General features: G+C 45.2%; 1 protein-coding gene across 3 annotated transcripts in view; it reads right to left on the bottom strand.

Moving 5' to 3' along the window:
- Positions 1 to 239: 239 nt before the first annotated feature.
- The window catches only part of SWT1 (SWT1 RNA endoribonuclease homolog), a 2657341-nt gene continuing 2631628 nt past the window's right edge, over positions 240 to 25952 (bottom strand). For 2 of the 3 annotated variants that reach the window (XM_069641360.1, XM_069641359.1), the window contains exons 17-18: positions 14915 to 14982; positions 240 to 1057 (exon numbers count right to left, since the gene is read on the bottom strand). In XM_069641360.1, coding sequence (XP_069497461.1) covers positions 952 to 1057; positions 14915 to 14982 — 174 coding nt within the window. In that variant the 3' untranslated portion in view covers positions 240 to 951. The remainder of the gene's footprint in view (positions 1058 to 14914; positions 14983 to 25952) is intronic. The other variant, XM_069641361.1, reaches the window with a different exon arrangement.

Below are 25952 nucleotides of genomic sequence, written 5' to 3'. Positions count from 1 at the left end.
CAATGACAAATCAGATCTCTTCTTCATTGGTTTTCAGTCAACCCAGAAAACTGGGAATCTGTAAAATGTATAGTCTATAGGTGCTCATAATACTTAATGGGATTCTGATATTTTAAAGTTGTACAATATTGGTTGTACTACAACACAAATTACATGTAGATTCCATCTAAGATAGGACAAAGAAACCATAACATGGGGAATTCAGACAAAGTAAAAAAAATACAACCGTGCTTTGTAAAGACACTGAAAACAGAACCCGCTGTGGTTTATTAACAAAATACTGTGCAATAAATTAAACATATATTACACATTTTCAAGGATTCCACGGTGCATTGCATCCACAAGAGGTAGCCAATAGTTATTAAAAGAACTATGGAAAATACACATTTAAGATACATATATATATTTTGAATGAAAGGTCAGTGCTAATATTGTACAACTAGCATGAGGTTTGTTTAAAAATTGTAAAATATTTTCCATAAAAAATATATATACATGTATTTTAGCAAAGAACCTTGCATGTTCTTCAGTTCTGATATCATCCCCAACCACTGAGATGCCTGTACATTAAATATAAAATATAAATTTGCCAAAGAGATCAAATATGCAGTGCACATAACAGCTCAGAAACGATTGCTTTTTCAGCCCAGTGCAGGATAGGAGAATTTACTTGGGACGCTATGCTGGCTTACTTTGTTAAAACTGATATGTCCACCTCTTGCCCTGCAATACATTAGATAGGTCAGATAAAATTATAGATGCTGTGGCATTCAATTCCAATGAATATCAGTCAGCTCTTTTAGTGCATTTGGTTATGAGTAGCATAAAGTTGCAGCAGGTTTGCAAACACTCGCCCTCCACGGATGAGTTTATCAAAAAAATGTTGCTGTTCATATTTCCAGAACGAAGTCGTGAAGGACTGCAGCTCACGACACCAGTCAAGGCTACCCGTCACATCCAGCCCCTGCTTTTAGCTTCCAAGCAAATCGATTCATTTAGGGTCTTCATCTTGTTCTCCAAAACACCAAGTTGGCTGTACCCAATCGTTAATTTTTGTCTAGAGAGGAAGACAAAAACAAAGGAGCACTTTAGAACTACAATAATTTGCATGAGAAGACTTGTGGCTGTGGTAGAGAGATACCGTATACAGTGGGCAACACCAGGCATGATCCTCAGCACCTGCACCTTTACAAACCCAACGGATCTCAATCTCTTCTTGGATGTGCGGAGCCACCAAATCAACACGGGCAAGGAAAGAACCAGACATTCTAAAGTGCAAAAAAATAAGTCTGGATATTCAAAATGAAGTAGTAACAATTTGAGAATGTCATGCTCCCCTTTTTCTCAAATTATTGTGCAGTTCATACAAACAGTGATCTCAGTGATGCTTGGCAATGTTTGTATGTCTCCTGGAATCTCTTTATAGATGTCTAGACATTCCTCAAGTTCTGTTACACCCTCTTGGAATCGCTTCAAATCTTGGTCCACACAGAGGTTCTAATTTTACCAGCTAATAATCGTTAAGCGACGATGCAGTATTTAGAATGAAGTTCTGGATGAATACAGGACTGTGGTGCGCTATAACTTTCACCCAACACATTTATCCTCCACCCAAACAGAAGCAGCAGTCATGCTCAGTGCAGGCATATTCACAAATCTAGCTCAACTGCTACTTTTTAACGGGAAAAGGGGTTGTGCCAGGCTGAACGGTGCATCTAGAAATGGCAAAAGTTGGAATGTTTAGTTTATATTTCACAAATACCCCAAATCATAAGTGTAGGGAGCTAAGTGGCAGGAGATGTGCTGTAATGGTTTCATTGTTGGCTTTAGAGCCAGAAGAATTTGCTTTAAATCAAGGCTTCACACTAAGTGGTCAAAGTGCTCGATACTTGGAAAATCGCCATCTTCCTTCACCTTCACTCTTCCCAGTATAAAAAAAAAATGGAAGTTCTTGAAAACATTTCCCAATTACTTTTCTTTTATACAAAGTAGACATTGTGTAAAGATGTTTGGCACCCATACATTTGCCTCAAATATCCAACATTACTATCACATCTCCATTACATGTGAATTTAAAAGTGTTTGACACTATGAATGGTTGATTAGCAGCTACACTATGTCCATGTCCACCAGAAAGAACATACTGAGAGTTAAGTAATTTGCTCGTCTAATGAAATCCTTACTCTCAATGATTCCTCATCTATGATAGTCTCCCAAAGCAGCATGTACGTAGATTTGGAAGAAGGGAAAGAGAAAGCACACCAGCTAGGCCAGAAATATCAGGAGGATTCTTTACCAAAATGAGCATCCTGTCCAGATTGTTAACTCAACCAGTAATGTTAAGTGAATGTTTGCAAGGAGGCCCAAGTCACTGCCTGGCACATTTTCAGAACAGGGACAACCCTCATTAGGGCAGCTGGTGGCACTGAGTTGTGAGGCAGACCTCCTGACAACCACAAAGAATAAATGCAACCCTCTAGCGAAAAAAGCTTGGAACTCCTTTTGCAAGGATAACAAAGTTTCTACTTCCAAAAAGAAAACTACATGTCAGCAGGGGCATTCAAACCCTACTGCCAGAGCGCGCACTGGTTAGTTCACAGCATTTTAAGGATCAACAACATCTCTCATCTGCACACAGTATATGGTATTATCTTATCATTGTTATTGGTGGGGCCCCCATGTACATAATGTCAGTCCCTTATTGGGCACCAGATGATGAGCTGCAGCTGCTGGTGTCCATCTTCTTCCACATGGTCCTTGGCCTCGATATGTTTCCGCCCTAGCAACACAATTGGTTCATTAGATGAAAAGACCTTTCTTTTTGCATTAAGACCACATGGTGTGCACCTGGTAATTAGACGTAAGCTCTGAGGATACTCTCAAGGTCATGATAGCTCTCAGAAATGTGAGGAGCTTTGTTCGATCCCAGACACTCTGGCGCACCCACCATGCCGCCCCACTGCTGGCTTAAATTGGTTATCCTCACCCCGTGCACCTCGCAGTACAAATCACAGGGCATTTTGTTTGTGCTCTCCACTTGGAGTCTGCCCCCTCCCTGGGCTGCCCTTACAAACACACTAATCAATCGACAGTTGAGGGATTTAGGTGTTTGGATAGTGGGCTTCTGGTAGTTCAAATAGTATGGCTGGGGGTTTGGGCACATGGGTGCTCTAAATCTGGGATACATGTTTTGGCAACTCCAGACTTCTGCCCTGCCGCTCGCTAGATCGCCCCTGACTACCAGGCGCAACCCTACCTGTGCTATGCTGTGCACATTCCTTTCAGATTACATGGGCCTGCCGTGTGAAACAAGAAAGGGCTATGTCTTAATGAACTTCTGGGCTATCGTCTGGGATGGGAGCTGGAATGGAGGTGGGTATTCTTGCCGGGGCCTACATATATTATTCTCTAGTGCTGGGTCCTGCCTCGCTGGGCCTCACTTCCAAAATGGTGGCGGTTCGGTATACATTCGGCACATGGAATGCTTACGGTATACAACTTGACACTTCCTACAAGTGCCTACATCCAATTGTGCCTATTATAGTCCTACCACCTCGCGCCATTAGGTGCATGCACTCTTAGCATATTGCTCTCAGTGTGAACTGCTTGGAGGACTGGGTAGCTGGGCATGCATCCCAATATAGTTCCCTGGTCGAATGAGCCCCAAGAGTTTCAGATACATCCTTTCAAGCCAGATCATAGTATTCTGAAATGCAAAGGATGATCCACCATGAAATGGTCTGTTTGGTCACAGCACTGCCAGTACAGGCACCTGCATAACATGCAAAAAGCTTGTCATCTTTCCTGCCATCACTCTTCTGAGAGCCGTAGTACCCGAGAACTTCACTGGGTCCAGCCAATGGAATCATTCCTCTTCCTTGAAAGGATGAGGCAGTTGAAACAAAAAAAGACAAGACAATGGATCTTTTGTGAGAGATGGAAATCTGAGACTTCCTTCGGGAGACAGGACTGCCTCATTCTCAACATCACCTTGTAATAGGACGGCTTAACAGACAGACAGCGCCTGGAGCTCACTCACCCGTTTCGCTGTGATTTTATTTATTGAGTATTTATAATGTGCCTTTACAGCAAACAGTGTTTTAAGGCGCAAATTGGGATTGGGATATGAACTGAATCTGCCCTGCAGGAGTACACAGGTGAGTAGAGGCTAAAACGCGTACTCAGCCCTCAAACATCTACAAACACAATCAAAGGTAAAAAAGACACAGTTACGAGACATACGTCCTCCTTTGCCTTTTGTGGTAACGTGGGTAGAGGGAAGGCTATACTCTCAATGGGGTGGGGGGGCGGTGAAGGTGATTCAGTAGCTATCTAAACAATGAAGTGGAATAGTCCAAATTAAAAGAATGTACAATTAAGGTTCTACACAAATACATATTTTAATTGAACACACCATATGCAATAATAAGTAAACAGAAAACACTACATAAAACCCACTCGAGAAAAAACACAGAACCAGTGAAGCTGGAAAGATGCAGCACTCCGAGTGATGAATCAGGGATGTAAGGCAAGTCAAAACTACAATGCTCTTTAAAATAATACATTCTTGGGTGCAAAAGCGATCAAAGTTACATAACCAGTTTCCGGGGCGCGGCAATGGAACAAGGGGGCAGTTAGCAGTCAATAATACCTTTTTGCGGCTCCTAGAAGTGCAACAGCATCGAACCAGGCTTTGAGAAGTTGCACAAGTGTTTTTCGGGTAAAGTTTGGGTGCAGCGAGTTGTGTTGATCCAAGGGGCCAGGTGGCGTCAAGCTGGGGCAAATCTGGGGGCTCAGAGTGGCGTTCCATCGACGCAGATTGGAGAATCCACTAGGATCGGTTTGTGGTTGAACCAGTTGGAGTCGTGTTGTAACCTGTAGGTAGGGTTGGTGATTAGTCCCATGGTTCGAGTCAAGGGTCCATGGTGGTTCGAAGTGGTGATCCTGATGCTCCGGTGTGCGGCTCGGCAAAGCGGCAGTTCAAGGTTGACACTGGTTGAATCGTTTGTATAACTGCTATTTCGAGCCAGCAAGTGACACTCCAGCACTTCAAGCTTGGGTCCGGCGAGAAGTTGATTTAAGTCGAGCAGGTGATGGCCTCAGGAAAGCATGATGAGCTGGTTCGAGATGCAAGCATGCTGGTTAGAACAGTTCTGTTGAGTACCAACTTCAGCAATGGAAGAGCAAGTGATTTGGGATGGAGTGAACCTGGTTCGAAAGCAGTTAGACCGGTTTGATGCAATGAAAACATCATTGGCTGTCTTGGCTCTTAGGGTGCAGAGAATACCAATCCAGAAGCTCAAGGACAAGTTTCGTAATTGTTCTCGGGCTCCCAAACACAGTGGAGGCTGGCACAAAACTGCAGGGGTCTTTCAACATGAGGTATCGGGGTACCATTGTAGCTGGCAGAGAGGCAGGTCTTGTCCCAGCAGTAGTTCAGCCCCTCTTGTCCCTGGGGATGGTTAGGGGACAGAGATTCCCTCGGTCTGGGACACTCGGTCTTCACCTCACTGGCGGAGGACTTTGAAAAGATTAGCTCTTCCAACAGAGGTCCAATACATTCTTTCATAAGTGTTTGTGCAAAAGTGAATCAATGGAGGAGTGGGAGACCCCTTCTTTTAAAAGCTAAAGCTCATAAATGATTGGACTGAAGCTAGCCTGTTTTAGGGGTCCAATCCCTGTTCTTGGATCAAGTGGTCTTTGCCCTCTCACATCACACCCAAAGTGCTTTGTGCTCAAGGAAGTGGAGGGGACAGTAAGGAAAGCTAGAGGCAGAGAGAAACGAGCTGGTGGAGCATTCTTTTAGCTGTAAAGATTTCCATCTGTCTACACTAACCCTCCCTTCTCTTCTCAGTAGAATCAAGGGCCTTTAGATATGGAGCACCCCGGTGTGAAACACCTCTGTTTGTAAATGGATGTGTCCTTTGCCTCCTGTTCCCAGGACAGCTTTCAGTGGAGTGGCTGTCTCTCTGGAGAGGGTGTTAGCCGCCCTCACAAAGGAACAAATAGAGGCAACCCCCAAGGCTACAGTCCTGTCAGTAGTGGCAGGTCTGGAGAGAATACACATCATCCTTTCCCAGCTGAGCTGGGCTGCACATATTCTGCTGTCTAGCAGCTGTTCTGGGGTATTGCAAGCCATTTACTTACCAAGTAAAAGTAGGCATCGAAAGGGGTGTTGCTTTCATACTATCTCTGAAACGTGTGATATCAAATGGCTGTAGCTGAAATAATTATGAGAAATAACATCCAATATACCACAAGTTATGGCTTAAATCTATAGATGTATCTGCCACCAGGACAGTAAGTTCATAATTATAGGGTATTAGTACAGGAGGCATGTCTTAAATGCAGTCCCTGTGCTGCAAGGACTTGGCTGTCACTGCAGCTGTCAAATGGACACTTGTGTCCTCTGAACCTGCTCTGTGACACTGGTAGAGCTGGCTCTGCAGATAAGGATATTGATCTAGCGGGGCATAGGTAAACACTATGACTTTGGCAAGGAGCTTATGAAAGGGTAAACTGTTCAGCAGATTTCCCTTACAGAGACGGAATTACCCATATCATTGTATTAATACAAATTTAAAAAGCCAGGGCTTCTACACCCTTGCCAGATCACAATTCCTCAAAGATGGAAAACAGGAAAATCACATTAATGGTGAACAACCGTAAAGAACAAGAATGCAGGAGTCCAAATGGAGTGCCTATTAGAAATGTCAACAATAAATTCAATTTCATTCTTGAAAAACAAACTGGCACGAGGGAAACTGACTGCACAATTCCCGCAAAAATTGCATGGCTGTAGGGATTGTGAAGGACAAGTCCTGCTCAGGGGTATTTGGAAACCGAAATAGCGGCAGAGTACCCCTTCACACTGCCAATCTGAAGGACTGCCCGGGCCATATGATTGGGGGGGATCGAGTTCTGAAAGCACCACTGCGATAATTGTTGGGCCAGGCTGCACAAGGCTGGTGATTTCGTCCCTCCCTTTGTTTTACATAAAACTTGTCTGTCGTATTTTCTGTATAGTCCAGGATCTGGCGGGCCTGCTGCTGCAGTTGAAAAGCCTTCAAAACCAGGCAAGTGTCCTTCAGTTCAAGTAGGTTCATATTATTCTGCTGTTCTTCCACGGTTCACAAGTTCTGTCTTTATCAGTGGAGCTGGCAAGAAGGGAAATAACATCAGGTTCTCTCCTTGCACCCACCAAAGATCTCATGTAGGGAACCTGAATCTGTGAATGGAAGCTATGACGAATCGCAGGATTCAGTCACTTCTCCACAGGTGGCAGCCTTTCCCTGTGAGATTAGGGAGGTGAGGCAGTTACGTGGAGACCCTCCCTAGGGGGTAGAGGCAAGCAGGACCTCACCGGGAGAGACTCCCCTTTGGGGATAAGGACTCTCATATTTATGAGCAACTCTCTAAATACACCATCAATAAACCTCCAAAACATTCTGTGAGGAAAAGTCTGACAAGCATACAAAAATGTGTTATTGTCATCAGGAAATCTTGATGAACATTGAGAGAAATATTGTTTTATACTGAGACGAAGAAAAACAATGATGGAAGAATATAAGTGCCAAGAAAACAGAGAGGATGGACTTTGAACCCAAGCCAGGGAAATCCATGGCATAAAGGAGAAACGCAGGGGGGGGGGGTAGAGAGAGAGGGGAAGAAAGAGAGAGAGGAGGAGAGAGGGGGGGAGAGAAGGGGAGGGAGAGAGAGAGGGAGAAAGAGGGAGAGAGATGGAGAAAGAGGGAGAGAGGGGGAAGGAGAGACAGAGATAATGGAAGAGAGGGAATGGAAGAGGAGAGAGAACCCATGAAATACAAATCCGTGCACAGGTGAACGCGGATGACAAACTGGACATGCAGCGTCCTACAACCCGAGGCGAAGCCGCAGACGTATGGCACCAAGAAGGAGAAGCGTGCAGAGAAAGTGAACTGTACATAAGATGCCCTTACCACAGAGAATAAATAAGTCGTGGCATCACCTTTTGCAAGCCATTGTGGACCAAGCAGTACATTAACAACGCCAAGACCATCCCAGAGGAACGCGAGTCAGCATACAAGATACTGGGTGGAACATGACGGAATACACAGAATACACGGGAAAGACGAATATCAGAAATACTACATGAAGCCAAGCTGACAAAGCACAGAGGGAGTCCTATCCTGTCAAGAAACTCAGTGACGCAGAGCAGGTAACAGGGAAAGCGGGAGAACCAGGTGGGAGATTGATAGACATTACTGGAATGCTCAAACTCATCCCAGTCTGGACAAAATATCCAAAGTAAGTGAAGAAGAGGAAATTAATTATTGGAATACTCCTACAGATTTTTAAGATAGATTCTCAAAGGGTCAGAGTTCATAAGTCTTTGAAATTTCTCAAAGAAGCCAACCTCAAAGGAGATAGATGGCGCACAGGCTGTCTGAGTCCAAGATGATGAAGCCGACAGCGTCCAAGACGTACCAAGTTGGTTGTCCGTCAGGAGGAGCCACAAGTTCATATTGTCGACCATCACAAAATTCCCCTTACTGATCTGTGAGAGGAAGGAGAATATGAGACTGTACCTCAAACCTCCTCTGCTGTACAGGACCCCAAAATAGATGATTTCTTGCACCTGTCCTGTTCCTCGGGGTCCATTTGAACTGTTGCTGTCCCTGTAATGGTGTCACGCTCTTAGAAGACAAATTGCATCACAGGTCCAGTTTTTTCTGGAACCTGTTTTGAGAGGCAAGCTAGAGACACAGGGAGTCTTGCCCAATGCAGATCTCTTTTTCTTTTGAGACCCTTGCAGGTCCTTGAGGCGAACCCCAATGAAAGCAGGAAAGCCCTCAGAGCTTACTCTGGTAGGTCGAGGACCCTCTGACGTTCGGGCCTAAGAGGCGGTTTGTGCCGAGATGTCACCTTAGGTCTGGATGGAGGACCCGGTACAGACCTTGAGAGACACTCAGTGTTTCCACTGGTAAAAGCCTGAGAGGCCACGGTGGCTGCTCTGGTTAATGTTCCCGGGAAAACCTCAGTGTTTAAAGTGGTAGAAGCCAACTGCCTCGGAGCGGGCACTGGTGACGCGGTGGCAAACCGTTTCTCCCTCCTGCTTGCGTGGTAGAGTCCAGAACGAGCAGGTATAACATCAGTTTTAGATTTTTAGTGGGTGAAGTGTGGGTGGCCTCAAGTGGTGAGGTTGGTAAGGCAGAATAATGGAACATGCAGAGAATGCCTGAATTCCTTTCTTATGTGCAATGTTTTTACCACCCAAACTAAAAGGCACAGATGGGCAAAAACATGTATAGTGGGAAAAAGCAACGTAACTGTTAGGGAGAATTCTCATTCTATGGCTAATTTCCCTTACCTAGTGAGTCCCCCAGCAGCTATGCTGGATTTCTCGAGTTTGTTTTTCCACTTGGTAAGAGTGTACCTCTTTTCCCCACTCCTTCATCCGAAAAGCAGCAGATACTTGGACAGCCCTTAGTGGCCTAACCTGTGTTTTTAGCACGCCAGAGTGCACCCACCCCAATAAAGAAACTGTGTGTTCCTGAGTGTGATTATAGTATTGGGCGACCCACAGTAGGAAAACCCACAACAGACCCTTGTAGTTTGTGTAGGACTCCAGAGTACACGACTTCAGTAGCCTCTTCTTTTGTGTGTTGCACAGCACCTTCAGTGCAGTGACACAGGGTTGTCTTTTAGACTTCCCACCAACTCCATTTCTGGGGCTGACTACTGTCCCCCAGAAAAGGGTAAAGTTGCCATTAACTTTAGTCATTTAACCACAGATCCAGTACACCCCATCTTACATGGAGTACTGGAAAGGGTTAATCCTTAGCCCTTTGTAGCTGGACCTCCTAGAGCATTGTTTCGCTCTTAACATTTAGACTTGGCTGGTGGCAGTGGTATCTACCCTGACTTTTCTACCGCGATTATACTAGATAAATGTGGTATTGTTTTAGGCTATTATATTAGCCTCGGACTTAAACCCGCTTGACCAAATACTTTTTATTTTGGCTGCGGTCGGGTTTATTCGCCATTTCTTTTTGTTGAAGTCCTTGTGTTTTGCTTTGCGAGGCAAACCAGGTTTGCCTTCTTTGTTCACTGTCTTTTGGCGGGCTTCTGCCAAGAAGCCCTCCTCTAGGCGCCTGGGTGTCTAGGTGGGCTGAATGTGAGCGAGGGCTGTAGTCACCCCCTGCACAGGGTATCCTAGGAAACCCAAGTCGCACTTTGCCATGATTGGCTGAGGTGGTTGTCCGGGCCGTACAAACCCCCTGCTGCGTGATTGACAGCCAGGCCATGTGAATGGGGGATTTCCGCATAAAAGGCAGGTCTCTTGGGCTAGAAGTCAGAGTCAGAGTTGCCACTGGAACTACAAGGAACCGAAGAGAAGCAGAGAAGAAGTCGACTGCTGCAACTATCCCATCCCGGTGAAGCCCTGCTGTAGTCCTGAGCTATCTACCCTTCGACGATCAGAGAATATCCAGTCCGGAGTCGTCTTCCCTTGAGCTTGGTGAGGATAACCAGCTCATCTTCTACAGCCAGAGGATCCTCTTCGTGGTCGAAATCGCTGCACACTGCTGTAGTGGTCCGGATAGCCATCTGAAGAGCCTCTCCTGTTTTTAAGGAGCGCACCTTTTATTCACCATCGCTGCTGCCGGCTTCAGCCCTGTGTGGTGCAGACCCCTCCAGACATCCTCCTTCGGATCGAAGCTCCAGGAACCGTGGGTCTGCAGGAAACTACCAGGAACAACTGCCGTGGCACCAGCTTCTTCATTGAATAAGATACTGTGTTCTGCTCGAGGACATTTGGGTGAATCCCTTTTTTTCGCCTCCAAGGCTTGCCCTCGTCTTCCCTCCTTCTTAAAACTTTTCTTCCTCTGTTGACAATATCTAAGTACTCCTGGCTACGTTGAATCGTGAACTATCCGACTGTGTGATCCTCGACAACAGGAACCCGGTTCCACTTGACACTGGCTCCGGCCTATTGATTTTCTGTCTAAGAGTGTTCTCTGATTCGGTCTGCCTTGACAAAAGTATTGCCTATGATTTTTGCCCCCACCTCTCTCTAGGTATCTCAGGTACTAAGTGTGTTTTTGCCACGGTAACATTTCTAGCCGCGGATACGCATTTCTTTAGTAAGACCGAACTGTCATTACTGTCAAAAAGTGATCACAAGTGTATTCCCGGTAACGTCTTTTGTTTCACAACACCGGTCCGCTCAAACACAGGGTACTTACCTTGAAGTTATACCGTACAAAGTGAATTGGTTAGTTGTAGTGTATTTTACGTGTGGTTTTTGAATTAATAGAAGTGTTGTGTTTATAACAAATGGTTTAAAAATAAAAGTACTTATATTTTTTACCTGAAACCTTGAGTCAGTGTTTGCTTGAGTCACAGTAATTGTGGTCCCTTTGAGTAATCTCTGCTACTGCTCATATACTCTTGAGATAAGCCTGGCTGCTACGTTACAGCTACCACTTTAACACAGTAGTACAGGTTTGTACCAAAGGTAAAACTTGTATTGCCACCTGTAGTCTTAATTGTGTGTAGTGGTCCCTAAGGGCACTGCACAGGATTCTGCCTAACACTTGGTGAAAACCCTCAGGGCGGAGGTCAGCCCAAATGGCAGAACCCGAAACTGAAAATGAGACCCGCCAACGGCAAACCTCGGGTACCTTCTGTGTTTGAGATAGATCGGCACATAAGTAAGCATCATTGAGGTCCAATGATACTATCCAATCCTGAAGCTGGAGGGCCTGAAGGATCTGAGAATGGGTAACCATCTTGTACTTGTCCTTCCTGAGGAACTTGTTTAAGTCTCGTAAGTCTAAGATGGGTCTCAATCCTGCGTCCTTCTTGGGTATTAGATAATATGGTTACCTCTCCGCTACAGGTACTGGTTCTATAGCACCTTTATCTAGCAGGGTTAAAATCTCCTGCATAAGAAACGGATCTGGAACTTTCAAAGAGTTGTTCCCCGGTGGATGACTCTGAGGTTTTTGCAGAAAAGGTATAGAGTAACCTTGGGCAATTGTTTCCAATGCTCAAGCATCTGAAGTAATAGCCTGCCATTCTGTCAGATGGTCTGTTAACCTGCCTCCCACAGCAGTCTTGTGCACGAAGACTTCAGAGAGGTTTTGGGGCGGCTGACGCAGTGACTGAAGGTAAGGCAGCCACTGCTGTTGCGGTTCTAGTACCTCTCCCCTGTCCACCACAGGGGAATTTTCTGTCCTCTTTGAGCTGGCTGTCCGCTGCGCTTTCTGAATGCAGAATAATAGCGAAAGGACCTACCCATTCAGGGCGCACCTGTGGGGCAGTTTGGAGTTTGCCTTATTGCAGCCCCAAGGGATTTTGCCACTGCTTTGGTGCAGCTACTTCAAACTCTCATCAGCTTTATTTCCAAACAGATGCGTGTCAAAGGGCATGTTGAGAAGCCTGGACTGCACGTCTGGGGCAAATCCTGACTTCCGCAACCAAGCAAATCTGCAGATTACCGTACTAGCCTCCATGGCTCTGCTGATGCCATCAACAGAGTCGAGACCCGTCTGAATGAACTCGCACATAGCGTCCTTCCCATCATTTACAAGATTAAGAAACCAGTCTCATTCCTCCCCTTTGGGGATAAGGTCAGCTGCCATAGAAATGCATTCCCAAAGGGTGTGGGTAAAGCTTGGTAGGGTGCACTTGGCATTGGCAGATTTTAACGGCATACTGCCGGCCGAGAAAACCTTCTTGGTCAAAGCATTGTAGCGTTTATCATCCCTGTCCTGCGGGATCGTGGGATAGGCATTCTGTTTTCCTGAAAAAGTGGCCGCCTGCACTACCAGACTTTCTTGTGTAGGATGCTTTGATAGATACAGAGGGTCGGAACTAGAAGCTCTGTATTTGGCTGAAAGCTTCTTATTTACAGCAGGACGACCTTGGGCGTTTCCCAATTAGAAGTTACCCTTCTCTGTAAAGCCTGGTGAAATGGGACAATTGGGTCCTCCTGTGGTCCCTTGTCCAGTATGTCCGTTAAGTCGTCCTGTTCAAAAACAAGTGTGTGTCTGGACCAACCCATATACTCCATGACTCTCGCCATGAGTGGTCTATACTTTACCTCGGCATGATCTCCTGGAATTGCCTTACCAAAATCAATTTCAGGAGAAGTGTCAATACCACTTGCCTCATGAAGACATGCCTGCAAGTTTTTTTACACGAGACCCTTCGGATAGGAGTACATCCGGTACAGAAGGTGTCCTGTATTGGAGTCCAAGTGGCCTTTCTTCCTTAGAGGAAACCTCTGCATCTTCATAAGTTGAAGAAAGTGTTTTAAAATACTCAGAGCGAGGCTGAGGAGTATATGTCGGAAAATATGTCTTCTCAAATGAAGAAGGTGCTATAGAGGTAATATTGGCAACCGACAACATCGAAATCGTTGATGCTGATGTCGATGGCCTCGACACAATTGTCGATGGCTTCGAAGGTTTTGACGATGTCGTCGATGGCTTCGACGTTAGCGTCGAGGTCTTCAATGGTAGCGTTGATTATAAGGACATATACGGTGTCAAGGAGGTCGACACTCAAGGTGTCAATGGCTTCTCCTTCGAACTTGATACCAACAGCATCGAAGGCGCACCTTTCGGGCTTGCTGTATGGATTTCTTTCGGCGTCGGTGACATCGGTTTATTACGTTTGGAGGAGGCTTTCTCTCGACTCGAGGGAATAGATCGCTCTTGAGGAGGTTCCACAGCCGGGTCCGAAGAAGCACAGCTCTTATGTTTCTTATGTCTTTCGACTGGAGCATCCCCTCTAGGTGTTTTTGAGGGGAGCAAGGCCACGTTCTCAAACACCTTCATCATACAGAGTCTAAATTCCTCCCACTGAGCTGGGGTACTAGACTTAGAGGGGCAAGTAATTTGCTTGGTTGAACTGGATGATGAAGTGGACGGCAACCTGTGACACCTCTTTCTCCCATGCCTCGAAGACGAGGAATGGTGGGAGCCACTTCTAGAGCGAGAACATTTAGATCTTTTGTGATGAGGGGACGTCGGTCTCGACTCAACTGACAATTTACGTTTAGACGTGGGATTTTAGAGGCTTACTTTTCCCAAACTTCCCTCTACGTTTCTCTAAGGGCCTTGGCCGTCATTGACAAGCAGTCCTCGAACTCTGCGGACGGGTGGTTAGGTCCTAAACACCACAGACAGATCCTGTGCGGGTCTGAGAGAGACATTTTGGCTCCACAGTCCCAGCACTTTTTAAAACTGGACCGAGGAGTAGCTGACGCCGATGAAGATGCCATATCGGGTCAAACACTGGAAGATATTTTAAAGAATATCGAAGAATTTCTGACTAGAAATTGAGACGTTACGATACCGAAGCTGTGAAGCGCGGAAAAACAGAACTGAAGGCAACGGGCGCTGCACATGCTACTTATACCTGTTGTGATGTTGTCAGGATGGACGTCTCTGAGGGACATCGACTCAACCACGCTTCGACGCACAGATAATCAATACGTGAGAGGTCACAAGCCATTCGAAGCAGGTTTATTTTGGGACCACAATGAACATTGCATTTCAATTAGAACCCATTTAGGAATCCCCCTCCTGACTTGCCAAGCAAGTGTTTCAATCCATTACAAGGGAAACTGTTCTTAAGCCTGGACTTATAATTGAAGAGACATGTCCATGAAAACCGCTTGTCAATCATTATCCCGAGGCATTTTAACAGAGTTGGGGGGCCTAATGTGAGTGTTAACTAGCAGAGGAATAATAATGGAGGGATTATGCTTTTGAGCCAATGTAATGTCTTCTGCAAAATCCAACTTGTATTCAGATGTTCATGAAGTATTAGCCCTAAATAAACAATGCCAGGACCAGCCAAACATGAATGAGTTTGTGTTCTAGGAATTCAATGTGATTAAACACACTGTTGATGAACTTACCTGTACTCACTTTGAGACAAACATTCATACAGCTCCACAGCTGAAAATTTGAAGTCTGTTACATGTATCTAAAAAGGAACCAAAATTAAATTGTAGTTTAAAAATAAAAACATTAATGAAAGCAATACATTAGCAGATGTTACAGCTCCCAGATCAAAAAGGCACCTACACAGAATCCAACAACACAACATATTTATTTTGTTAAAGCACTGCAAAGACTTAAGTCAATGTTGTGTTATCATTGTAGGATGACACTCCAGTGGCGGTGATGTTTTCTAATCAATAAACAACATTTGTTTGTTACGGCCAGCTATATGAAACAAGCAACAACTATGTTAGAGCCACATGTTTTTAATTAATGTATTTAGCTTTGAATGCCATATACACATACATGTCAGAGGTGTCATTTATGAGGTCTTCAGTGTGCTTGGGGACTGCGCAATGTGTGTCTCAGTTAAGGTGGCTTAGCTTCAAATACCTGGTGAATGGCAGGGGTTTTGTTGCATTGAAATGGCACCTTAACGTCATTTAAATTAATGTTTTTTGACTGAATTGTAGGTATTTTGTTGTGCTATCTCTCCTAGTACTTGTAATTCTTCAGATTTTAATATTGAAATCATACCCAATGTCATAGCCTTTATAATATGTGTGTTCTTGAGCTACGCAACATGAAGTTTTCCCTCATTGTGGTCACTCTGCCACTGTACATGGGCTGTGGACAAGGCCATTGGTCATTTTTGCAGGGGCATGGGTCCTGTGTCCCCAACAAGAAAGATTAAGAGAGACTGGCGATAGGGAAGACAGTAAAGAACAGACATGAAGTACCACTGCGATGAGGGAGAGGTAGAGGGCCTTATGAGAAAGAGGCACTGAGACAAGGATTTGAGCCTGTCATCAGGATATTGTCAATTATATCAACATTAAATGTAAGTAAAGAAAACAAATCAATATCAACCATACGCCTTACCCAGGTCCGATTGTCCTCTCGGACTCACTGAACCTACAAAACCCCTGCTATCCGTCCATATCTCCTGACCCTCCATCTGTAGTCTTTCTTGGCCTTTTCAATGTTTGCTCCATCTGCAAATCCTTGACCTCTTTTTCCACTTAAATCCTCACTTTATGTCTAACCAAGACCTGTATTTCTCCTACTAATACTACTATACCCCTGCCTTCCACTGCATGTCTTCCACTAAGTTTCCTCACGCTCCACACACCACTCCTGATTGAATAGCTCTCACCCCTTCCCCAACAGGCCACACTTCTCTTTTGAATATACATTCTCTTCATTTACTAAACCTCTTGCCCCTCCCATTCCTCAACCTATACTGACCATATTCTGGGCTTCTATGATGATCTGGACTCCCTTCTCTTCTTCTACTGCTAACTTCACCATTCTTTCTTGGAGATGTCAATCTGCACCTCTCATCCACCCATCTCACCTCTCCCTTCCTTATTCCATTTGACCCAGCTTTTCTCTACTCCTTCCCACACCTTCGGATCATCTCTTGATCTACTCTTCTCTTCTATTTCTCCTACTACCACTGTTGCTGCTCATCCTACTTACCTCTGCAACCATTTCCTCCCATGCTTCTCCCCTTCTCTTCCTTCTCATTTGCTTCCTTCTACTTGATCTAGAAGACCTTCCACTTCTCTCATGATGATTTATGATCATTTGACTCACCATATTCCTTTGCTGTCCTTAGCCCCCGTCTCCCCTCAATGATTTTGCCTTGCTATCACCTGATCAGGGGACCTCTTGATTCTACTTTGGTCTCCAACCTTGAATCCCTATATCCTCTGCATTGATTCTGTCCTTCTCACAAGACCCCCGCCCCCAGCCCTGGCTTAACCCCTTCTCTAGTCATACAGCCAATGCAAAGGGCTGAACGTTGCTGGAACAAATCCCAAACTTCACTTGACCTCACCACTCTCTCCTCTCTTCACTCGTCCTACGACTGTTCTTTACTAGCTGTTAAGGAGCTATTTGTCTGATCTTTCCAACTGTTTGTCACACGATCTTCAACGTCTTTTCCAACTTCTCAATAATACTCTTTATCCCCGACTCCCTGATTCCTCCTTGATCTTCCTCACTAGCTTCTTAAGACTTTGCTGATTTTTTCACCTCTAAGTTCTTAACGCTCCATTTCTTTTTTCCTTCTTCCCCCATCCACCCTCTTTCCCCCAGCAAACTTTCACTTTCTTCTCCCCTCCAAGAGACGTATACACATCTGGTCTCCTCTCTGGCACTCACCCAACCTCCTCCTTTGATCCTCTTACGCCATTCCTTTTTATTCCCATCTCATATCTCACTTTTCTCATGAACATCTCTTTTACCACATCTTCCTTCTCATCGTCTCTTAAACATGCAACTATCATTTTCATCCTCAAAGAACCTAATCATGACAACCATTCTGGGTGACTTTCAACCCACCTCTCTTCTCCCTTATCTCTCTAAACTCCTCCAGCATGCTGTCTATCTACAGGTGTCTTCCTAGCTAAATCTATACTCGCCCCATCCATCTCTTCAATCTGCCGTTCGCCCTACTGACTACCAAGACTGTTCTTCTCTATATCACTACTCTTCTTTCTGCCACTTTCAGCAATTTTCTATGTTTGCTCTTCAGGATCCGTCTGCAGCAGACAAAACTGTCAATCACTCCCTCCTCCTTTATGCACTCTCCTCTCTTGGTTTCTCTGGATAAGTCCTCAAGTGGTTTATATTCTACTTGTTGGACAGCACCTATTCAGTCTCTTGGTCTGGCCCTACGTCCACTACTCACAACTTGCAATGCAGTGTCCCACCGCCAGGCTCCATTCTTGATCCCCTTCTATTCTCCTGTTATACTATTCCATTTTCTGATGTTATTTGTTCCTATAATCCATCCAGCCATTTCCATGCGGACACTCAAATATTTTGCTTTTTATTCTCAGACTCTCTCCATTCTACTCTCTTTAATTGCCTCTCTGCTGTCCACTCATGGAGGACCTCCCACTTTCTCTACCTCAAGTCTACAAAAACAGAGCTCCTCTTTTCCTACTAATACGCAACCTCCTTCCCTCTTCCATCCACCCTCTCTACCATTTTCCCCTAACTCCTCTGGCCATTTTCGTTTTACATAGGCATCATCTTCAAGCCCTATCACCTTCTCTTCCCATCTAACAATGCCCAAATCTGTCGTTTCCATTTCATACTATCCATTACACTTGCTCCTTTTTATCCTTTTCTGACACACAACTTATTGTCTCACTTATTTGTTCTTGCATAGGCCATTTTTCTGCTTCGATTGGCCTTCCTAGTTCCCATCTCGCACCTCCTCATGCCACTTATAATGCTGCTACTTATCATGCTTCTATTCGCCTTGCCTTCTCTCTACTTCCAGGTACTTCTATCACCCCATCCCTTTCCTTTGACTCCCGTCTTCCATTTCACTTTCTCGTCATTGTGTTTACATGCTTTCATGGACTCGCTCCCTCTATTTTTCATCTTTTTTCATAATACACCCATTACCGTCCACTGTACTTACTATCCCTCTCACTTCTTGAACCTATACTCTGGAAGACTCTTCCCCTATCTCTCTGCTCTACGTCCTCCCTGCATCTCACCCGCACCCACCTCAAAGGCCATCTTCTTTTCTTGCTCTCTCAATGACCTCCTTACCCCTGGACTACAACATTTGTATCACTGCATACATTTTTTGTACCACTATGTTTGAACTGTACAGAGCTTTGGCGATAGCGCTTTCAAAGTTCAAATAAATACAAACACAGGAGACAAATATCCTCATTGTTTTCTTTTTCATCATCCTTACTGGTTCCGTTTACATGGACAAACTTCAACTAGCCCTTTTCTATGAATTATATATAGATTTCCATTTTTTTTAGATGCACTTTTATATATTGTTTAAATAAAGAACAAGATTAGCAGAATAGGATTCTCCCTTCATGTCCACAAATTTTGAATTGATGTTTACTATAAGATCTTTTAGTATGGTTTATATATCAAGATCGAGATTCTCCTCACCTAAATTTTGATCTTCCAGAGGCCTGTTGCTAGAATCGGAATGGAAATTGAGATTTGGGGAATAAAATGCATATTTTTTCTCCCTCCTCACTGTATCAATTTCTGAAGTGAATGAACCCCTACCTTACTTTAATGCTCTTTACATGTTCCCTTGACCCATTAAATCAAACTAATATGTTATATATGTATTTAAATTCATGGGTCTTATATGAAGATCACAATCTTTCCCACTGATGTGTAAAGAAAACTGAGACCTTCAGTGTCAGACCTAAAACGCTTGTCTAATCAAACCAGAAAATAATGGAAACGTTCCTCAGCACCACTCACGCTTCGGTGGCACATTTTATTTTCAATTCCAATCGGCAAATTAAAGCTCTCTTAGATAATCCCACATCTCCAAAGTATAAAATCTAAATAATACCACAATCCCACAGATTTTAGGTTAATTTAGCAAGCAATCCCCGAATTATTTGAGAATTTAAAAAAACGGGGATTGCTTTCTAGATTCACTTAAGCTTCTCTTCCACTAATAAGCGTAATGTGCTTGTCACATCTTATTTTGTATTTGTGAAGCATTTACTCTTTTCTTTTGCTGCTCGATAGGAATCAAGCTCATGGATCTCTGGAAAAAAACACAAAAACAACAAACCTACACTATCCACAGAGCCAAAACGTTCACAAATCCTATTCTCTCAACCTTCCCACATGGTTCCCCACCATCAAACTTATGCTACTTTCTCCACTTACATCATTTTAGTCGCACTTTCATTAAAAAATCTCAATTTGTTTTGCTCTTGCAAATCTAGATTTCCAATATGGCAGATTTAAAAAAAAATGAAAATGCTTGGGTCCTAAAATGGCTCATGGGAGATATATATATATATACATGTTGGGGGTACTGGGTGTAAAATGAACACTACTGGTCGGATTTACACCAAACCAACAAAGGATTTATTCAAATGCTTTGTGCCCAACTTGTTCCTTACTTGGAGAAAATCCGTTCAGCAGTTTAGGCTGTATACCTATGGGAAAAACAGTGCAAAAAGTGAAAAAAATCTTTTCATTGACTCTTTATATATGTTTTGAACCGTAACACTGATTGCGTACCAGGTTTTACATTTTAGTGGCTCAGGTCAGACAATTTGCATGGAGAATTGTATGCCAATTCATCCTAGGTGTCAAACGTTAGACATAGAATTTCTGCATTTCCCACGATCATATATCATAATTTACTCACTGTAACCATATTTCTGACGCTTGTATGTGCTTAGATTCACATGCTGTGCATAGGCCGACATCTAGTGGAAGCTGCAGAGTATTACAGCTGTTTTTCGAAATTCAAAAAGGGACGTCGACAGGGCGTGCCAGTAATACTATCCCTAGTGTGACGTCCACTGTACCCCAGGTCCTTCACGTGTCAAGGTCCCTCAGATTGTTTTGTTTCTGACATGAGGTGGCTTGAAGTGTAGCGTGAGTACAGCTGTATTAAAGCAAATAAGATAGATAACGCTCATATAAACAGTCTTAGGTCTTGAGTTGCTTCTGGAACCGTTCTCTTTGCTTGTGCTTTCTCTCTTCTCTCTTCCTCTCCCCTGCTGATGACCTGTCTGTTGCACGCACTGGTCACCAGGCCACCCTCTGAACTTGTACCTAGGTCCCTGCCTGTCCAGCTGCACCTTGCACTGCCTCGTGGCTCCCCCATCACTTGTGGTCTGTATCTGTAACCCCACAGCCCCTCTCTGCACGTATGAGCCACCTGTTGGCTGCACTTTCTGATTAGCTGCACTGAGCCACCCACTGGCTACACGTTTGATTACCTACACTTCTCCATCCCCCCCTTTTTGCACATCTCCCCTTCCCCTTCCCCTTCCCTGCGCTTGCGCGATCTGAATGCCACAAGTCCTAGCAAGATCCTTGTTTTGTCCTCCCTCGGTTTCCCCCTCCTCGTCTTGTCACACCTAGAAACACTTGTGTACAGGTGCGTCATAAATGCAAACTTAAACCGGGGACTGTAACTACAGTTTGACTGGCCTTGAGGACGACCCAGTGAGGGTCGAAACACATCGGCTGTACTGACTATGCCAATGGAATGCTATCCACTTTCAATGGGATGTTGAGTTTTATTCAAACCAACTAGAATAATAAGTTGCGCTATTAATTAACAGGGTAGAGTGCTGACATTTCATTACCCAGCCCCCCTCCCCCATTTTTTCACCTGCATTTATTTTCACTTTTGGAGCTGAGCAGGTTATGTGGTGGATCAAACGCTGCTAAAATGTCATCGTCAGATATGCCATTTCTGCAGATGAAACCCAAATAGTCCTGGTTCGCATCATGTTATACTGGTTTCAATTCCTGTTCAACCAAAGCAGCATGTAACCAGGTTTCTGAGATGGCTAGGAGGTCCAGAGTGTTAGCGGTGATAAGGTATAGGATGTCCGATGGGTGTGCAGGGCTAGCCCTGGCATTCACAAACGCGCAGTTCAGAGGAGGTGCTAGTGAATTGGCTAGGCTATTGTTGATGATGCTGATCAGCGTGTGGCTGGTAGTGCAGTCCTTGGCACTGTTGTGTATTGGGGGAGTGCTAGTTGGCGTATGGCTGGGGGCTCAGGTCAAGGAGTGGGCTGGCGAGGCAGTGATAGGAGTTAGGCTGAAGTAGAATTCCGTTTTTGGTCAAGTAGGTTAAGCTGGTTGGTATTGGCAGTAGTGGTCGAAGAGGGGCTGGCAGAGCAGTGCTGGGCGCTGTTCCGTAGTGAGGCATGAGGGTCGTGCTGGCTGATATAGGCTGTGCTGGATGGAGCGTGGCTTGAGGCCAAGATCAGAGAATGGGCTGGCGAAGCAGTGATAGCAGGAATTAGGATGGAGGTTCAGGTAGGTTAGGCTGACTGGTATATAGGAGTGCATGGTACCCATGTGCATGATGGAAGGCTAGTGTACTGAGGATCAAATCTTTGTTATTTAGGCGTAGCAATTCTTTAAAATCCCACTAGACCTGCAGGTCAAGTTCCATAGTTTACATACTTGGCCTAAGAGAAATGCACTTGCTAAATGGTGGTAGGTGACTCAATATTTACCAGTGCTTTCTGTAAAATGGTGCATTTCACCATAAGCACACTTCATAATTGGTGCAATGATGCCAACCAAAGGCCAGCCAAGCACAGTAAAAGTTTTATTTGCCATTTACTGCAAACAGTTTGTTTGCAGTAAATGTCGTTTCAAACATCCCCATACTAGTCATCAAGTTTGAGTACCTTGTAAATGGTACTCGCCCTTTATAAACTCTACTCGCCAATGAGAGTGGGGTAGTAGATTGTGCATGGCTTGTGCAACTGCATTGTATAGCCTCTTTGGAGCAGTTTTACAACCTGGCCTACTGCAGGAACAGGTTATGCAAACAAGTGAGGAAGTGGAAGAAGGATAGATGGTAAGAGTATGATTAATTACTAAGAATATGATGGTATTACTGGGGCACATGAGACCGCAGTTGGCAAATTGGCACCATTAGGACATCTATACCTTACATTTGGTGACTATGCCAAAAATATGACAACAGTAATTGTCCCTTTGAGGCTGCATTCAACAGGATAGCCAAAATATATTGGCTTTGGCAAAGCATGCCACCCAAGTCCTCTTACCTCACCTGGGATAGTGATTTGCGAGCTGCTCATTTGAATATCTTTCTAAAGTACTCGATGTTAAAACAGAAATTGATTTGTCCCCAACACAAAAAGCATCTTCATTGATAGCTTAACTATCAGGCTTCTTCAGACCAATCTATACCAAGACCTCACTATTCGATTAATACAAGTCATCATCATTTATTGATTGGACTCTTTGAGAAGAACAAGTTACTTACCCTATCTGGTAACGTTCTTTCGATGGGATGTTCCTCCGACGTATTCCACATCTATGATAGGTAATGACCCCAGCTGTGCTGCTTCAGAAAATTCTTCGGCGTAGGCGTTGTCCGTCGAGGGTCAATGTCACCAGATGTTATATGTAGGAGGCACGGCGCCCATAGCCTCAGTTGTAGTTTTTTCCCCAGAACGTGTGGCACAATCTCCTGCCACTATGACTGCAGAAAGCCTTGCGGCAACGTAAGCTGCAATCGCATAAGAAATTCTGTAGAGGGGCAGGCTGGGAGGGTTTGATGTGGAATACGTTGGAGGAACATCCCATCGAAAGAACGTTACCAGAGAGGGTAAGTAACTTGTTCTTTGAGGGGATTGTGTCCTCTGACGTATTCCACATCTATGACAGACTCCCAAAGCAGTACCAACGTATGCCGGTGGGAAAAGAATTTACAATTTCATAATTTTCGAATGCCCAATCAAATTGCTGAATACAGGACTGCCTTACCGAGGCCAAATCCTGCCCATGCATAGAGTCCAAGGAATAGTGTCTCATAAAAGTATGGACAGAGGCCCATGTGGGTGCTTCGCAAATATTGCGAATCAGAACGCCCCTCTGTAGAGCCGTGGAGGCAGCCACACCCCTAGAAGAGTGAGCCTGTAAACCTACTGGAGGGTCCTTTCCCACCAAACGATAACACTCAGAGATCGTCAAAATGATCCATCTGGACAAGGTCTGCTTGGAAACAGCCTGGTCTAAACGCCTTCCAGCATAACCAACAAAGAGCTGATCGTCCACTCTGACCCGGGACATCCGTGAGAGATAGAAACTCAAAGCTCTCCTAGGATCCAACCTATGGAGCCTCTCCTCTTCCTTAACAGGATGTGGAGGAGGATAAAATGCCGGAAGAATTACCTTCTGGCTCAAATGGAATTCCGACACAACCTTCGCAAGAACAGAAGGCCGCACCCTAAGGACAACCCTGTCCTTATGGAACACAGTGAAGGGTGGCTTGGCGGAAAGTGCCTGCAATTCACTCATTCTGCGTGCGGAAGTAACTGCAACTAAAAACACAGTTTTAAAAGATAACAGTCTCAACGGACAAGAATGTAAGTGCTCAAACGGAGCTCCCATCAGGAACTTTAAAACCAAATTCAAATCCCATCCCGGCACCTGGAAAGGCGACGGTGGAAACACATTAGTTAGCCCTTTTAGAAACTGTGAAATCAACGGAATCTTAAAATAAGAACATTCCTCAGACGAGTGCTTAAATATAGAGAGCGTCACCAGGTAACCCTTAATGGTACCCACTTGTAGGCCCTTGTAGGCTAAAGAAAGCAAGAAAGACAAAACCAAAGGAATCGAACATTGGAAAGGATCCACATTCTGTACCCTGCACCAGTCGCAGAACTTTTTCCAACGGCAACAGTACAGGGACTTTGTTGCGGGCCTTCTGGCCAAAAGCAACACCTCCATCATGTCTTCGGGTAGGTCCCAATCCTTATACCTCAACCTTTCATAGACCAAGCATGAAGGCTGAGAGACATAACCTCTGGATGGAGAACCCGCCCCCCTCCCCCGTGAGAGCAGATCATCTCGGTAGGGAAGACAGCGTGGTGGGCAGGTCGACATGTCTGGAAGGTACGGGTACCACGCTCTCCTGGCCCATGCCGCAGCAATGAGGATCATCCGGAAACCGAACCTCCGTAACCTCTGCAACACTTGCGGAATGACGGGGACTGGAGGAAACGCGTACAGCAGTGGAGGAAATTCCCACGAGCAGAATCTTTCGCACGTCCGGTTGACAAAGGTGGCGAAGAGATGCACTTGTGGGGTTCCCCAAAGGGTTAAGCTCTCCAACATTACTTCCTGAGCCAGCTCCCACTCGTGAGAGACTGCTCTGCCTGCTCAGAGCGTCCGCTGCCGCATTTTCATCTCCAGACAGATGAACTGCCAAGATCGAAATTTCCTGCTGGATGGCCCAGAACCAGAGCTGCATCGCCTCCCTGCACAACGGGAATGACTCTGCCCCCCCCTTTTTTTGTTGAGGTAGTGCATGGCCATCGTATTGTCCGTCATAATCAGGACATTCTTCCCCCGCACAAACGGCAGAAAAGCCTTCAGGGCTAGCCTGACAGCCCGCAGCTCTAACAGATTGATGAGGAGTCTGGACTACGAAGGAGACTAACGGCTGCTGGCTGTCAACTTGTTGGCATGAGCTCCCCAACCCGTGAGGGACGCGTCCGTCACGATCGTCAACTCCGGCCAAGGTTGCCAAAATGGCGCTTCCTTCATCAGATTGCCTTCGACGGCCCACCACAGAAGATCCTGTGCGACCGAGGGCGGAATCTGAACGGGATCCGACATCCTGCCGGAGAACTGCGACTACTGCATCTTGAGAACGCACTGCAGAGATCTCATCCGCAGCCTGGCCTCTGGCACCAGAAAAATGCAGGATGCCATAAGGCCAAGCAACCTGAAGAACTTGAACGCCGAGAGACTAGGAGCATGTTGAAATTTGTCCACCATCTGCAGAATGCGATGAGCCCTCACCTGGGGAGGCGAACACTGCCCCAGGGATGTCTCGAGCACTGCTCCAATGTATTGGAGCCGTTGGGTAGGTGTCAAATGGGACTTCTTTAAATTGAGGGAGAAGCCCAGCTTGTGAAGGGAGTGGCAGGTGATGGACAGATGATCTAGGGATTGCTTGGGAGAGCACGCCCTGATCAACCAATCGTCCAGGTAGGGGTAGACGTGAATCCCCCCCCTTTCCTGAGATACACTGCCACCACCACCATCAGCTTGGTGAAGACCCTCCGGGCGGAGGTCAATCCGAACGGCAGGAGCCGAAACTGAAAATGAGAGTCACCAACCACGAACCTCAGGTACTTCCTCTGCTTGGGATGAATCGGCACATGAAAGTAAGCATCCTTAAGGTCGAGAGACACCAACCAATCCTGTAAATTGAAGGCCTAGAGCACTTGAGAAAGAGTTACCATCTTGAACTTGTTCTTCCTGAGGAGCTTGTTCAGCCAATGCAAGTCCATGATGGGTCTCAATCCCCCGTCTTTTTACGGGATCATAAAATAAGGGGAATACCATCCCTTGTTCCTCTCCGCTATAGGCACCTGTTCTATGGTGCCTTTCTCCAGCAGGGATAGG

The sequence above is a fragment of the Ambystoma mexicanum genome, chromosome 1q, assembly GCF_040938575.1.
Source record: "Ambystoma mexicanum isolate Mex_15411 chromosome 1q, UKY_AmexF1_1, whole genome shotgun sequence".
NCBI lineage: Eukaryota > Metazoa > Chordata > Amphibia > Caudata > Ambystomatidae > Ambystoma > Ambystoma mexicanum.
Note: the sequence above shows the minus strand (reverse complement) of the source record. Positions and strands in the feature narration are given on the sequence as shown.